This window comes from Nycticebus coucang, chromosome 12 (genome assembly GCF_027406575.1).
Source record: "Nycticebus coucang isolate mNycCou1 chromosome 12, mNycCou1.pri, whole genome shotgun sequence".
Classification (NCBI taxonomy): domain Eukaryota; kingdom Metazoa; phylum Chordata; class Mammalia; order Primates; family Lorisidae; genus Nycticebus; species Nycticebus coucang.
Genome location: NC_069791.1, coordinates 111,696,349 through 111,714,124, shown reverse-complemented (window position 1 = coordinate 111,714,124; position 17,776 = coordinate 111,696,349). Strand labels below are relative to the sequence as shown.

At 40.6% G+C, this 17,776-nt stretch overlaps 1 protein-coding gene across 11 annotated transcripts in view; it reads right to left on the bottom strand.

Annotated features, from left to right (window-relative positions):
• MRTFB (myocardin related transcription factor B) overlaps nt 1-17,776 on the bottom strand; it is a 371,831-nt gene that overhangs the window by 216,186 nt on the left and 137,869 nt on the right. For 5 of the 11 annotated variants that reach the window (XM_053554572.1, XM_053554580.1, XM_053554569.1 and 2 more), the window contains one exon: nt 8,103-8,264. The exons of the other annotated variants lie outside the window; for them this stretch is intronic. In XM_053554572.1, the coding sequence (XP_053410547.1) occupies nt 8,103-8,195 (93 nt within the window). In that variant the 5' untranslated portion in view covers nt 8,196-8,264. The remainder of the gene's footprint in view (nt 1-8,102; nt 8,265-17,776) is intronic. 11 annotated transcript variants of the gene reach the window in all.

The following is a 17,776-nucleotide window of genomic DNA, read 5'->3' as shown; positions in this document are numbered from 1 at the left end:
CATCATAAGAAAACATGAAAACAAAGAAAACTGAAGAGCCAATTTTTAACATCAAAGAGCTGTTTTTTTAAAGCAATTACATATGTATGGAAATTCAGCTGCATTTGTTTAATTGGAAAAAAATTGCCATTCTAAAAGTAAAGGTAAGGGTGAATTGGATTCACTTTAGACAACACAAAAACTCTAAGTAAAAGTAGCTTCTCATCTGCACATGACCCTTCATTATTTTCTTGAGTCTTTGAGAAGGGGAAAATATTAATATATTTCCCTGCCCCAAACAGTATCAAACATTATTGAGTATCAAACACATTTTCTCACTGAACGCACACCAAAAGAAAGGAGCCACTGTCATCTCCACTTTACAGATGAAAGAAGTGAGGCTAAACCCCGGGTTTAGCAGAATTAGAACCCACGTTTCCTGATTGAAGAGTCTGGGTTCTGGTCCTAGCACTACCACAAACTAATTGCTTGACCCCCACTGCTGTTTTCTCTTTTACAAAATTAAGAAACTGAAAATTTAAAAATTTTAATTAAAGGTTCAAGTTGCTTTTTCTTTTAAAGAGAATTGCCCTCATGACTATTTGAAAACAACTCCTCTATATTTTTCCTTTTGTTTCTTCCCTACAATTGACCACTGGCCACATTAGCGCCTCTCAGCAAACGCCTGTTACGTATTTTTTAAAATCCCTAAATACGGCACCTTGATTCATATTGGAGAAGAACTCAAACTTCCAATATGAAAACTGAGAAGATGCTGGTTTCACCAATTATTTATAAAATAATTACAGAATTAAGTCTTTTAATGATACAAATGCTTTTGACTTAGAACTTGTATTAAAAAATAGCTTGTAACTGAGTGAGATGCTGATGTAAATCTTTATCTCCCCACATTCCAACCCCCAAGTTATCCTCCTATTGAACATAATCTTAGGGCGGCACCTGTGGCTCAAAGGAGAAGGGTGCCGGCCCCAGATATTGGAGGTGGTGGGTTCAAACCCAGCCCCAGCCAGAAACTTCAAAAAAAAAAAAAAGTGGGAACATAATCTTAGTCAGCAACACCTGCCAATGCTGTTATAGCTACAGTTACCATGTCCAAGGCAAACAGTTAATAGAAATAAAAGGTAGATAATGTCAATTAAAGCCATGCGCAGAATTGCTCCTAGCATATTCTAACTCATTTTTCACAATACGCATACAGCAACCACGAGGGATATTTTTGGGTTTGCTGTCATAAATTTACCACAGATTTCAACAAAATAAGGTACTTCAGACATCAGCTTCCCCAAGGAGGCCTCTCATCCCACTCTCCACAAGCTAAGCAGCATTCTATGTACCTCCCTGCCACCTTCACTTGCCTCAACCACATATTAGGCTGCTAGAAAAAGAATATATTATGCACATAACTATTTGTATTACTTCTGAGCCTCAGTATACTTATATAGGAAGAAATAGTTTAAATCAAGACGTTAAAAGGACCTACCTTACTCTTAAACTTAGAACAGTTAAGCAAAAGAAAAATAAACTAATTAAAATTAAACACGTAGTGATGCTTGATAGAAGCCACTCAGGCCACTCTCACCAGATCTCAGAGCCTCCATGATCCTGGTGGGCTCAGGCAGGAGAGCATGGTGGCCCCCAGAGACCTATTGGGCTCCCCCACTCCTAAGCTGCACTACCCATATATAATACACACCCTCAAAAATCTGAGCAAAGAAGTATGTATTATACACGGCTAAGTACAGCACTATTACACACCTATTAGACTAAAATTAAAAAGAGTAACTACAGGGCGGCGCCTGTGGCTCAAAGGGGTAGAGCACCGGTCCCATATGCCGAAGGTGGCGGGTTCAAACCCAGCCCCGGCCAAAAAAAAAAAAGAGTAACTACAACAAATTCCAGATGTAGAACAACTGGAATTTTCATGCATTACTGCGGGGAATGTAAAAGGAAGTGACAACCCAGGAAACAGTTTGGCAGGCTCTCAAAAAAGTTAAATATAGACCTACCATACATTCCATCCATCCTACTCTTAGGTATTTACCTATGAGAAAAGGAGAGTTTATGCCCACACAAAGATTTATATATAAATGTTCTAATTGATTTTATTTGTAATAGCCAAAAAATGGAAACCTCCAAATGGCTATCAATAGGGAATGGATAACAAACTGTGGTATATCTATAAAACAGAATACTTCTCAGTGTTAAAAAGGAATAAACTACTGATGCACTCAACATGGACAACTCTCACAATAATCATGCTAAGTGAAAGAAGTGAAACAAAAAGAGTACATATGATATGATTTCACCACTATATGAAACTCTAGAATGGGCAGACTAATCCATAGTAACAGAAAGCAGATCCGTGGCTGCCTAGAGAGAGGGGAGGACAAGGGGAGGAGGGAGGAGGGAGGAGGAAGGAAGGGAGGGTAAGGGAGGGCAGGCGAGGGGAAGAGGAGGAGGGGAGGGGAGATCACAAAGAGGTTCCAAGAAATTTTGGAGAGTGATGGATATGTTCATTATCTTTATTGTGGTGATGTTTTTTCATGGGTGTATACACACATCAGAACTGATTAAATTGTGTAACACTTTTAAAGTGCAGTTTATTGCATGTTAATTATACCTCAATAAAGCTGTTTTTTTAAAACTGCCTAAATTTTATAATATCCAATTTAAATTGTCCCTTTCCCATTAGCATATTGAAAATCTTTCACTAAGCAAAGCAATTGATGTAACTGCTTCAAATACACCTTTTCCTTTGACCTTTACTCTATATAAACACAGCTGTAAAAGTAAATCATTATTGGATGGAAAAGTGAACAAACTGGTATCCCTACATTGCACAATAAGCACACATTTATCAGCTTCAAATAAAGCCTGAATGTTTAGCTAAACTACCAGTAGTGAATGCTTGGTCGTTTCATATGGAAAATATTGTAACTGCAAGCTGTCCTAACACAATTCATTAATTTAAATAAACATTTACTGTACACACACTCTATGTCTGGCACTGCTGTGTTGGATTTCATACAGAATGGTCACCACCAAATCACAAAGTTCTTCTGCATCTTCTCTTGGGATAATCTGTAAGGTGTTGGTCACTGCACTTATGTAACACAACCAAAGAATATCCACAGAAATAGGTTATAGACAGATTAAAATACTGATTCTTCTAATACAAAGTTAATAATAATAATAAGCGTATGTGCTAATGATGACTGAACAATTGTGCCCCAACAGCTTAGCATTCCAGAATGGGAGGTTATGTCTTAACACCTAAGTGAATTCAAGAAAAGTATCCACACACAGAGCAAGAAGAATGGAGCTTGTCAGGGCCAAGAGGTCCTGCCTTGGAAATATAAAAGGATGCAGAAAGCCCCAAAATGACTTATAAAAATAGTAACAACTAGAAATTTTTAAGTATACTGTCTAAAGACTGGTATCAAAGACAACATTCTGCACCATGGAAATTCTATGCTAACTGGACCAAGTGTGGGAGTTACGCTTGTAGAAGATGTAAGTTTATTTACACATCACAACACCCTATAGGTCCATCCATATCTGCTGCCACAATATACAGGATATTTTACAGCCAATCAAGGACATCCATCTGAAACCCTTTAACAACTTTTTTCCCCTAAAGCAGTACTTTTCTTTCAGGCTTTTTCTCTAAAAGAACAGAATGAACACACGAAATGGACATAAAAATCAATAAAAATCCCCCATTCGACGAAACTGTTGTGACATGCACTTTAGAGTCCCTTGGAAATAGCTACTCTTTTTTCAAATTTTTCAGGTTGCCTCTGAACTGTCATGTTTTATGTTCTCCAAGGAACAATTTTACTAAACAATAAGGTTTTAGTGAATCTTGAATGACATAATGATTCCCTGTCACATGTTCTGAACACATCACACCCAAGTCGCATCCACACTCAACATTGCTCATCTTCTGAGTGTTCAGCAGCCACAGCATTCCAGACCACAGGTTCTGTGAGCATGGTCTCTAAATATTGTTGTTCCCAAAGAGAAACAATAACCATTAAAACAAAAGATGAAAAAAACAAACCATAGTGTTCAATTTACCTTTTGTTTTTTGTTTTCCAGATTTTGAAAAATAAAAATGGTTCTATTTTAGGTATAATGGTCTCCAAAAAAAGCATTAAAAGCTGACAGTTAAAATCATGGAACTTTTCCATCTCACCTCCCGTATTTATTTTAATTAAAATGGTGAAGTGACACCTGCCACAGTTTGAGTTCCAGTCACACTCCGAACCAGTTTGTGATTCTCATGTCATCTCTACTGTCAATTATCACCTTACTAAAACATTTCTTTTTAAAGGAAAACACTGCACCATGGCCTAACACCTATCGACAATTTATAATGTCACTTTATGTAAGACATCACTGCTTATCCTCACAACCACCCTACGAAGAAACATTTTAGAAGCAGGTAAAGTATTAATGATCTTAAGTAATTTGCCCAAGGTCATGGGGCTATTTCCCATTACTAACAGCACAGAGGACAAGGAACGACCCTGTTTCCCCGAAAATAAGACAGTGTCTTATTTTAAGGTGTGCTCCCAAAGATGCGCTAGGTCTTATTTTCAGGGGACGTCTTACCGTTCCTGTAAGTAGGTCTTATTTTCGGAGGATGTCTTATTTTAGGGGAAATGGGGTACATCTGCCTGAGAATTTAATTATTCCCAGTGTTGTTATCACTCTCTACTTCACTTTCCTGTATCGCCTCAACAGAGACAACACAGTGGCAGGACTTCCATGCACTGGCTCTCAGGTAGCCTTTGTGACTAGGATCTTGCAATCAGGCAAGTTCTCTTTGGCAAGACTGCGCAGCCATTTCAGACCTATGGGCCTACTAGTACCATTTTCTGACCTTGTTTAAAGTGGCTTTGTATATTTAAAAATAATTCTGATTTTAAATGCTATCAATGTTTATCATATAAGCAAATAATTAGTATAAAGTTATAATAAATAGCATACATAAATGAGTAACTTACCCTTTGTTCCTCCAAAACAGATTCTACATTTCATTAAGGAAAACATGCAGCAACACTTTTTTGAGTTATGCTCCTAGAATCCCGGTGGAGCACCAGACCACCTTTTCACTGCTCCCTGACCAAAACCCCTGTTTTACCTATTTATATGCTGGAGCTTCATGCATAACATATCTGTAAAAGAAGTTTACAAAGCACACAATTCCCATCCCTTTAGAACATCTGTAAGCTATCCTGCCATCTTTTTTTTTTTTTTTTTGTAGAGACAGAGTCTCACTTTATGGCCCTGGGTAGAGTGCCATGGCATCACACAGCTCACAGCAACCTCCAACTCCTGGGCTTAAGCGATTCTCCTGCCTCAGCCTCCCGAGTACTGGGACTACAGGCGCCTGCCACAATGCCCAGCTATTTTTTAGTTGAAGTTCAGCCGGGGCCGGGTTTGAATCCACCACCCTTGGTATATGGGGCCGGGGCCTTACCGACTGAGCCACAGGCGCCGCCCACTATCTTGCCATCTTTGAGATACAGAGCCTGTGGCTCAGTGAGTGGGGCACTGACCCCATATGCCGAGGATGGCGGGTTCAAACCCAGCCCCGGCCAAACTGCAACAACAAAAAAAATAGCCGGGCGTTGTGGTGGGCGCCTGTAGTCCCAGCTGTTTGGGAGGCTGAGGCAAGAGAATCGCGTTAAGCCCAAGAGTTAGAGGTTGCTGTGAGCCGTGTGACGCCACAGCACTGTACCCAGGGCGGTACAGTGAGACTCTGTCTCTACAAAAACAAACAAACAAAAAAAAAAAAAAAAAAACAGGAGTAAGAACTAGTTGAGCAGCTCTACATTCTCTGTCCACTAAGAAAGACTGTTCAGTGGAGAACACAAACAAAATCTGTCAGCTACTTAAAACTATAGAAACTACAGCTGGAGCACATTAGAAATGTCCAGTCTATTTACACCCAGAATATACACATACTACTTAGAATCTCTTATTGAATTCTTTGTATCTGCTAGGCAACACATTAGTCTAAATTCTACACACATTTAAACCAAAGTGTTTCAATTGTTTTATACTTTCCATGTTATTTCCCAAATCTACAGAGAAAACATTTGGATTTTCCCTTCGCCATTATTTAATGCGCCTTTATATATTATATTAATCAGCCACTGAAAAATGTGAACATGAAATGGAAACACTACATATGTAAAAGCAATCTTGTCATTTTAAGTGGCACAAAAGGAGTGACCTGACAGCTGACTGAGGGATCAGGCCTCTCTCATCAGGGCCTCCTGTTTACCACCAACTGTGAGAGCTGCTTATTCCCTCCCTGACATCTAGGCTGTGAACTTTCCTATTTTGAATGACACTACCTTTGAAGAATTAATTAGTAAAGAAAAAAGCTGATCACCTCTTAAAGAATAAAATCATTTGAAAAAATAGAACAAACTATAACATACAGATGCACTTCATTTTTTCCAGGAGCTAATAAGGGCTGCCTCCAGAAATCAACATTCTTTAATTTCAGCTCCGTAACTGATTTTAAAAGTGATGGAATTTGCAGGGGTCTGGGATTTTGACACAGATATTTTTCATGTCATCACTTAACTAACCTGTGCAGGTCTCAAGTCTGTGATTTTTGAGCTCATCATTAAATCTGAAATGTAGCTCGGTGCCTGTAGCTCAGCAGCTAGGGCACCGGCCACATATACACTGGAGCCGGCAGTTTCAAACCTAGCCAGGGCCTGCCACACAATAATGACAACTACAACTAAAAATAGCCGTCAGGCATTGTGGCGGGTGCCTGTAATCCCAGTACTTGGGAGGCTGAGGCAAGAAATCGCTTAAGCCCAATAGTTTGAGGTTGCTGTGAGCTGTGACACCATAGCACTCTACTGAGGGCAACATAGTGAAACTCTGTCTCAAAAAATAAATAAATAATAAATAAATAAATCTGAAATGTACTCTCCCTTCCAGTCTTGGAGTAGTTTTGATAAAATTCAGAATACCCTAAGTCTTAGTCTATTAGATATTTGTCCAAATGCCTATCTGAAAAAACAATCTATAATTCAAATAACAAGGATCTAAGTCGGTTTTTTAAATAATCACTTATATGTATACATCCTTTATAATAATTTAAATAGCTGAGATGCTACAACTCAATTTGACTTTTTAGACTGCTCTATTAAATTACAACTTGCTAAAAGATACTGGCCTACATTTGGAGCCAAATTTAATGAAAGTTCTTTAGTGAAAAAAAAAAAATAAAAGAAAGGTTCACATCTCTACTGCAGAAAAAAGGAATCTAGGCAATAAACAAAAAAACTAAAAATATATATAAGATACTATAGTATCTTATCCTATGGCAGGGTGGCAGGACAAGAGTGTTTACTCTATAGAATTAACACAATTGTATTCATGCCTTAAAATTTAGAAGGCAAACAAGCCACCTCTCCCAAGTCTGATCAGGATATTATTCTTTATATAAACACAACTATGGTTTTCTAGTATTCATTTATTTATTTATTTTGAGACAGAGTTTCACTATGCCACCCTTGGTAGAGTGTGGTGGCATCACAGCTCACAGCAACCTCCAACTCTTGGGCTTAAGCGATTCTCTGGCCTCAGTCTCCCAGGTAGCTGGGACTATAGGCACCCGCCACAAAGCCCAGCTGCTTTTTTGGTTGCAGTTGTAATTGTTGTTTAGCTGGCCCAGGTCAGGTTCGAACCTGCCAGCCTCAATGTATGTGGCTGGCACTGTAACCACTGTGCTACAGGGGCTGAGTCAGTTTTCTAGTATTTAAATAATCAAAATTATAGCATATCCAAGTTACCAATGGTTTGGCTTTCCTGAATATAGAGGGAAGGCAGGAGTTGGAAACACACTCACCTCAAAATCAAAGGGTAAAAAAAAACCAAAGTCAAATTCCATTTCTAGACCAATGTTCCAAAGATTATTAAGAAACTGGAATCAGGAGTCAGATTTCAAGATTCCAAGAACTAAAATCTGCAATTCACTTATTTTTTATATAACAGATGAAACTAAGTTAATATCCGCTATTCAGAATACAAAATTTAAGTCTTGACATGAACTGAATTCTTACTTTTAAGGTGAACATCCAGTCCTTTCCATTCACAAATAGGACTTGATTTATTAAGTTTCCTGCTTTGTATCTCCAGAGTTGATCAAAGCACATTTTCTGAGTACAATCTGTATTGTTCCAAGTGTTTTATAAACATCTCTTGTGAGAGTTTACAGGAGTGATCTGAAATCATATCCAATGTTTCATACTATGAGTCAGTTATTCTTATAAGGAAATAGAATCTGTCTTTATCACCTTTATTTCCCTATCTAACACAAGTCTAATTCTAATCAGCCACAAAAAATATTTTTTTAATCATTGGCAGAATTGTCAGCAGATAAATTACTGGCATTAAATACTAAAAAGGTCCTGGGTGGCGCCTGTGGCTCAACAGAGTAGGGTGCCAGCCCCATACGCTAGAGGTGGCAGGTTCAAACCCAGCCCTGGCCAAAAAAAAAAAAAATACTAAAAAGGTCCAAAAAAGAAAGAAAAGACGCAAGTTCACTACCTGGACATGAGAACCACAGGTTTACATAATGTTCCTATGCCAACAAGATTAACTCTCAAGGTCTGTCAACCATCTAGGTTTACACTGATAAATTCCTGTCCTCACTGAGGCCCGAACAATCCATCCAACTACCTGCTGCACATGGTCACCTGCATCCATTCATTCACAGACACTGAGTGAACATCTAAGACATGCCACATCCAGTATAAATAGGATCTGGAGAGTCACAGCAAAGAAAACAGCTCCTATCCTCTTAGGGCTGCTAGTCATGAAGAATGTCAAGTCAATCAAATAATCACAAAAATATGTAACATACAAACTGTTGAGTAGCCCTATGTCCCTGACTAAGTTGATCTAAAACTGAACTCAGTTTACTACCTACACTCAAGCCTGTTCACCCGTGAACCTTGTTCTTTGACAGAATCAGTGCTGTTTCAGGTTACCAAAGCCACAAATGTGAAAGGCTTTCCTAACCTCTCCCTTCGTCCTCAGATCTTCTCCATCTCTGGGTCCAGCCTATATTCACAGTAGACATGCACAGATGGCTCTGCCAGAACTACCCTTCCTTACTTCTTCCAAATGTTGGTTGGATGGTGGTACAGAGCTTCCAAAAAAAGACCCCAAAGTCTGGCCAGCAGACACAAAACCAAGGCCATGAGCGCTCCTAGGACTGGATGTGGTAACTCGCACTTGTAATCCCAGCACTTTAGGAGGTCAAGATAGGAAGATTGCTTGAGGTCTGGAGCTTGTGACCAAGCCTGGGCATGCGTGTCTAGTACCAGCTACTCTGGGTTTGAAACAGGAGGACTGGTTGAGCCCAGTAGCTATGACTGCACCATGCACCAAAGCTTGGGCAGTACAGTGAGACCCTATCTCAACAAAGAAAGGAAACATAAGAAAGAAAAGAAAAGGGAGGGAGGAAGGAGGAAAGAAAGAAAGGGTGTCCCTAACATTTTAAAAACCAAAGCTGGGGAGAAGCTTGTTCCCTCCTCTGGTTTGGAGTGTGTAAGGATGGCCCCTGCCCCGTGATAAGGAGTATTACTTCTAATCCCTGAGATCCCTAAAGTTGTTCTGGTTACTGCAGCATTGTACTCCTTTTGCAACCTTCTCCAGGAATCTCCCAATTTAACTCCCCTTTTAACTGAAGATAATTTGAGTGAGATTTCTGTTAAGGTATAGCCAGGGGTCCTGACCTATACCTCCTCAACATTCCCAGCCTCTCACTTTTCCAACTCTACCACCAGTGCCCTAGTTTAGGCCCTAGCAACTCTCCCCTGGATTAATGCAACAGCCCAATGGGTCACCTGTCCCCAGTGCTGCCCCTCAGTGTCCACCATACAGTAACTAGAGTGACCACATCATTCCTCCTCTGCAGGACTCTTCATTGGCTCTCCATCACTAAGGACAAAATCTAAATTTCTTAACAAGATGCATCCAACTCTCTACAAACTTCCCCTTCAGCCAAGTAACTGTTACTCCTTGTTTCACATTTTACCCTCTGACTCTACAGAACTACTTGGGTTTGGGCTTAGACACACACATGTGCATACACCATGCTGAACTGATTGGTAAGCAGGATGTTTTTCTTTCTGAAAAGCTTTGAAACCCTCCAGAAATTAAAGTGGTTTTCTTTAGGCTTGCATCTAGGCATCAAAGTCATCACACCGATGTGTACATTTTATTATATCAATAATCCTGCATTCAGTTGCCATGAGGAGTTGGTGCCAGTGGACATGGCATACCCAGCAATAAGTAACTAGAAGAGGAACCGCACAACACAGCAAAAAGTTCTGATCACCCACCCATCTCTGGATCATAGAAGAGGCGTTCTCATCCAGACAGGCGTTCTCATCCAGACAGTACTTTCCCGCCCTTCTGTGTACACGCACTTCCACTGTCCTCTGTGGAAGCGTCTAGCATGGCATATGAGCTCTTACTCCTTAAGGACATGACCACATTCCACTCACCTCTGGATGCTCAAGCCCTGCCAAATGATTAGCACATATAATATTAGACACTTATAAATGTTCAAAGACTGATGCATTCTGAGGTATGCTGAATGCTCAAAGACAACTTTCCGATTTAAAAAAAAAAAGCACATTGGTGTCAGTTAGAAAATTTAGTCTTCTCTCATTAAATTAGGTTGAAAATATTGAGGACTCAAACAATGTTAATACCACTAAACCACTGTACAATAACTAAGTGACCATTTAATTTTGTACAAATTTTAAAACAGGAGACATCAAGAAACAAGGTATGATTTTTTTAACTTTTAGAAAGTTTCAAACAGAAAGAAAACTGCACAACCACAACAAAATGGTAAATTAGACTCCATCAAAATTAAAAACTATTTGCTTCAAAAAAATCAAGAAAATGAAACAATCCAAAGAATGGGGAAAACATTTTACAATTTATAGGTATCATGTCCATAAATGATAAGGGGGTGTGTGTATCTAGAATATATGAAGAACTATTACAACTCTACAATAAAAAGACAAGTCAATTTTTAAAATGGGCACAAAAGCTGAATATATACCTCTAAAGAAGATATGTAATAACCAATAATCATATGAAAAGATGTTCAGTATCATTAGTCATCATGGAAATGCAAATCATACCCATTAGGATGGCTACTATGAGCAGCAAACACACATGGAAAAGTTGTGACAAGAATGTAACGAAAACTGGGACCCTGGAGCAGTGCTAAAGAGAACATAAAAGGTGTGGCCACTTTGGAAAACAGCATGGCAGTTCCTCAAAAAGTTAAACACGGATTTACCATACAGCCTAGCAATTCCATTTTTAAGTACATACTCAAAAGAAATTAAAATATACCTCAACTTACATAGAAATAAATATAAATATACAAAAACTTACATAGAAGTCAAGCACAGTGGCTCATGCCTATGATCCTAGCACTCTTGAAGGCCAAGATGTGATGATCACTTGAGCTCAAGAGACCAGCCTGAGAAAAGACTAAAACTCTATTTCTACTAAAAATAGAATAATTAGCCAGACATCATGGCATAAACCTGTAGTCCCAAGTACTTGGGTAACTGAAACAAGAGTACTGCTTGAGCCAGGAGTTTGAAGGTGCTGTGAGCTATGACGCCATGCCACTCTACCCAGGGTGACAGAGCCACGACTATCTCAAAAGCAAAATAACAGCAACAACAAAAAAACTTATACGCAAATGTTCACAGCAACATAATTCGTAACTGCCAAAAACGGGAAACCATTCAAATGACCACAATGAATAAATAAACAAAATGTGGTATATCCATACAGAATAGTATTCTACAATAGCAAGGAATGAAGTTTTGGTACATACTACAACACAGATGAACCTCAAACCCATGCTAAGTAAAAGAAGCTGACACAAAAGGCCACATATTATATGATCCTATTTATACAATATGTCCAGAATAGGTAAATCCTGAGGCAGAAAGCAGATCAGTGGCTGCTGGAGTCAAGAGAGAGGGAAGGACAGCAAATGACTGCTAACAGGTATAGGAGCTCCTTTAGGAGTGATCGAAGTGTTCTGACCTGGAAAACACAACAGGGTACTATTGTATAGCCTCAAAATGACAAAACTAAAAAAGGCAGTAAATTCCAAATGTTATGGAGGATGAAGAAAATGATAGATAGTAAATTAGCACAGCTACTTTGTTTTTTGTTTTTTTTTATTAAATGATAGCTGTGTACATTAGTGCAATCATGGGGTAATATACACTGGTTTTATAGACCGTATGACACATTTTCATCACACTGGTTGACATAGCCTTCCTGGCATTTTCTTAGTTATTATGTTAAGACTTTTACATTCTACATTTACTAAGTTTCACATATACCCTTGTAAGATGCACCGCTGGTGTAATTCCACCAATCACCCTCCCTTGGCCCACCTCCCCCCTCCCTCCCCTCCCTCCTATTCTTAGGTTGTAATTGGGTTATAGCTTTCATGTGAAAGCCATAAATTAGTTTCATAGTAGGGCTGAGTACACTGCATACTTTTTCTTCCATTCTTGAGATACTTTACTAAGAAGAATATTTTCCAGCTCCATCCATGTAAACATGAAAGAGGTAAAGTCTCAATCTTTCTTTAAGGCTGCATGGTGTACATATACCACAATTTATTAATCCATTCAAGGATCGATGGGCACTTGGGCTTTTTCCATGACTTAGCAATTATGAATTGGGCTGCAATAAACATTCTGGTACAAATATCTTGGTTATAATGTGATTTTTGGTCTTCTGGATATCTAGTAGAGGAATTGCAAGATTGAATGGCAGATCTATTTTTAGATCTGTAAGTGTTCTCCAAACATCTTTCCGAAAGGAATGTATTAATTTGCATTCCCACCAGCAGAGTAGAACTGTTCGCTTTTCTCCACATCCACGCCAACATATCTGGGATTGGAATTTTGTGATATTGGCTAATCTTACTGGAGTTAGATGATCTCTCAAAGTAGTTTTGATTTGCATTTCTCTGATGATTAAAGATGATGAGAATTTTTTCATATGTCTGTAGACCGAGCGCCTGTCTTCTTCAGAGAAGTTTCTCTTTCAGTCCCTTGCCCAGCCTGCGATGGGATCAATTGCTCTTTTCTTGCTAATACGTTTGAGTTCTCTCTGGATTCTGGTTATTAAACTTTTGTCGGAGACATAACCTGCAAATATCTTCTCCCATTCTGAGGGCTGTTTGCTTGCTTTACTTACTGTGTTCTTGGCTGTGCAGAAGGTTTTTAGTTTGATCAGGTCCCAGTAGTGTAATATTAAAGCTGTTTCAATTGCCCAGAGGGTCCTCCTCATAAAATACTCGCCCAGACCGATTTCTTCAAGGGTTTTCCCTGCACTCTCTTCTAGTATTTTTATAGTTTCATGTCTTAAGTTTAAATCTTTAATCCAGTGAGAGTTTATCTTAATTAATAGTGAAAGGTGTGGGTCCAGTTTCAGTCTTCTACAGGTTGCCAGCCAGTTCACCCAGCACCATTTGTTTGTTAAATAGGGAATCTTTTCCCCACTGAATGTTTTTAATTGGCTTGTCAAAGCTCAAATAACGGGAAGTAGCTGGGTTCATCCCTTGGTTCTCTATTCTGTTCCAGACATCTACTTCTGTGTTTTTTTGCCAGGACCATGCTGTTTTCATAACTTATCAATTTATAGTATAGTCTGAGGTCTGGTAGCATGATTTCTCCTGCTTTGTTTTCATTTCTGAGTAATGTCTTGGCTATTCGAGATTTTTTCTGATTCCACATAAAACGAAGTATTATTTTTTCAAGTTCTTTAAAGTATGACAGTGGAGGGGGTGTGGAGCATGATGGCGGACAGGACGGACATGTAGCCCACTTCTCCCAAGCCATCGGGTGAGAGGAAAGGAGGTCTGGACCTTCCCTGTGTGTGGATTATTGGAGTGGACAGACAGCAGGAGACACACAGCGAACTGGCAGATTGCTATATATGAGGGGTAATTTAAAATCACAGACTCTGTTGTAGAGATTCTTCCCTGCTCGGGGGTGCCGGCCAGCAGGCCCCTCCCCTACGGAGGTCAGCAGCTTGTAAATGCTGACAAAACCCAATTGACAAATAATTATCCCTGAACTGAGGGAGGCATCCGAAAGGAGAGCCACTCAAAACAATAGGTAGCTAGGGAAACTGTTGGACAATTGAAGGTAAGGGACCCTGCCCGGGAAACAGACATTCTGAACTACCTAAAAGGGCGGGTACCTTTCCCCCAATTGTTGGAGGGGGCTGGCGGTTCAGGCTGCACGGCAAACTGGTGGGCGCGGATCCAAAAGGGAAACTCTGAACCATAAAACCAGAATAAGTCCCCTAAACGCTCCAACCACGGGAACTGGGTTGAAGCCACAGACCCGACTTTGGCTGCTAAAGCCCCAAAGCTACTGAAGCTGCAGACCTGGCTTTAGCTCCTAAAGCCGCGAACTTGGCTTCAGCCCCGGTAGCCAGCTACAGCAGATAAAACCGCAAGCCCGCCAACGACACCACGAACTCAGCACCACTCCCCCTACAACAGATTGCAGTCGCCAGTTTGCAGAATAACCTGGGAACAGAGGGAAAGACTTAATAATCATGGACACCTGCACTAACTAGGAAGGTCAGTCGCAAGTGCTGTCTGGAAAGGAACAGCGAGGTTACACAATTCTTAGGCGACAAACTTTTACACAAATTCCAAAATGGCGATAGGCCATGGAAGGTGGTTACCATGGTAACAGTATAAACTGTAACTCAGGTACAAGTCTCAGAACCACTCATAACACCACCTGCTGTCCGGAAAGTATATTGCAGTATGAATATATTCCTACGAAAGTTGATCTCTACAGCAGAAATAGATATATATAAGTATATTTCTACATGCAAGAATATTTTTGTAGTTGGTGCCTTTTTTTGTTTGTTTTGTTTTGTTTTGTTTTTTGTCTTCGTGGGGTTTTTTGTTTTGTTTTTGTCTGTTTTTTCCTCACCATTTTCTTAGAGAAGATTTCGATAATTTTTTATTATTACTTTTTATATAGATATTTTTTATCTCTATGTCTTCTAATTTTAATTTCTTCTTTCTCTTCATTTAACATTCCTAACACCACTTTTTTCTCTTTTTTTCCTTTCTTTCAATTATTTTACAATTATCACTATTTTTATTGCAGTTGTTCTTATATTGCATTGTCGTAGCTGTTACCCGAATGTCTATGTGTTTCCGTCGATCTCTGTATCTGTTTGTTTGTTCATTTGGTCTCAATGAGCTTGGTGTTACGACCTGCAACTCTGAGCTCCTAACACTCCCCTCCACACTCAATCCGTGATCTGGAGACCTGCCCCCCAGGAGTCCAGATTCTTGGGTAAACTCTCGAGACGTGCAGATAGGACCTGGAATGCAGCTGGCCAGTCCTGACTCCGTAGCAAAGGAGCGAGAAGACGACGGTCGGCTAAGAGGGAATTACACTGGAGCGGTGGTGCCCCGAGGTGCAGAGCAACAGCCGTCTTCAGCAAAACAAGGCCCACCCCCAGATATCCCATAGCCTCTCCTCCTGTCTTCCTGGGCAAGCAGATGAGGCCAAGCATCTACTCAGATGGCAACCACCATGGAACAGACCTGGGACTGAAACACAGGTCCTGTGAGTAAAGGGTTTGCCTGAGGCGGCATTGACCTGGGTGGAACACGGGGACTACAAAACAGACCCGCAGAGCCGGGAAACTCCCAGGGTGGGGCTCATCCAGAGGACCGCTTGACTGAGCCTAGGACACACCTGGCCCTCAGGGGATCACCAGCCTATAAACAAAGGAGGCCAAGAGGCTACAGCCAACAACTGATCGTGCTGCGAATACAAACGCGCAGGACTAAAGACAGGGCTTGAGGCACAGGTTCTGGGAACTCAAATCAGCCTCTCCTCTGCAGAAGAACCTAGTAGGGTCAGAAAGAAACTCCCACAGGGTTGTTCCGTTCACCCAGTAAGATAAACTAAGGGTGGGGCTGGAACTGAATGAACACCTCCAGCCTCCATCAAGTGCCCAAGGTTTACAGGCCACACCACCCCCTGCTGGATAAAGACAGAGTAGCGGCCTAGACGAGTAGACACAGACTACCCTGTGACTTATGCAGCTGCAAACCCCTGAAGCATCTGCTTACTGCAGACAACTGACTGGGTCACAGCCCTGTGGGGATAGCAGCGGCTCGGTGTGACAGAGCTGCAAGGTGGGGAAGGAGGCATCAATCTTCCCAGACTGATCTATTTACTGGGTGGCTCTTCCTGACTCCACACAGCACTAGAGCAAGCCATATTAGAGCACTCACCAGACCTCTGTGATCCACTTCCCAGGGACCTCATGAACTCTCTCACCCAAGGCACCTGCTGACTGAGACAACTGATTTGGACCTTTTGAACTGAGCCACTCACCTGGGGACTATCCAGGTGGTACCCTGGGTGTGTGGTTGTAGGAAGGTTTGATTTTCCTTTTCCATTTGTTGCCTGTGGTGGGTGGGGTGACTTAATTGCTGGTATTTCTCCACAGCTGAGACTTCAACCCAGAATAACTGTTTCACTAGGGTCAAATAGAAACTAGCGGAAAATAAGACAGAACCACTTAGCCCCTCCACACCAAACAGGGCCCAGTTTCTCAGGCCACAGCAATGTACGGGTCCTCGACAAAAGACCAGGGGAGAAATCAAAGGGAGTAAAACAATCATGGGGCAGAATCAGCGTAAAAACTCTGGTAACATGAATAACCAGAATAGATCAACCCCCCCCAAGGAAAGATACGGCAGATGTAATTGAAGATCCCATTCACAAACAACTGGATGAGATGTCAGAAATCGAATTCAGGGTTTGGATGGAAAACAAGATTAACAAAATGGAACTAGGAATTCGTGGAGAAATTCAAAAGCTGTCTCAAGAATGTAACGAATTTAAAGACAAAATCAACAAAGACTTAGACACACAGAAGCAAAAATTTGCAGCCCTCAGGGCAGCTCCTGTGGCTCAAAGGGATAGGGTGCTGGTCCCATATGCCAGAGGTGGTGGGTTCAAACCCAGCCCTGGCCAAAACCCACCAAAAAAAAAAAAAAAAAATTTGCAGCCCTCAAAGCTATGAAAAATACTGTAGAATCCATTAGCAACAGAATGGATCAAGCAGAAGAAAGGATCTCGGACACTGAAGATAAAGCCATTGAACGCTCCCAAACTCTCAAAGAGGAAGAGAAATGGAGAGCAAAGATAAATCACTCCCTCAGAAAGCTCTCGGATAACTCGAAGAAGGCAAATATCCGACTCATAGAAATTCCTGAAACAGATGAAGTGGCCTCACTGGGTGCAGGGGCCTTTCTGCATGAAATTATGAAAGAGAATTTTCCAGACATGCCTAGAGAACCAGAAATTCAGATAGCAGATAGCTTCAGAACCCCAGCACGACTCAAGCCCGATAAGACACCCCAAGGCGTATCACAATTAACTTCACTAAAGTTAATATGAAGGAGAAAATTCTCAAAGTGTCCAGGCGAAACAAAACTATTACCTTCAAAGGAAAGAACATTAGAATGACTACAGATCTCTGTGCTAAAACATTTCAAGCTAGAAGAGGGTGGTCATCTACATTTAATCTCCTCAACCAAAATAACTTTCAACCCTGGATCTTGTACTCAGCTAAACTGAGTTTCATTTATGATGGAGAAATTAAACAC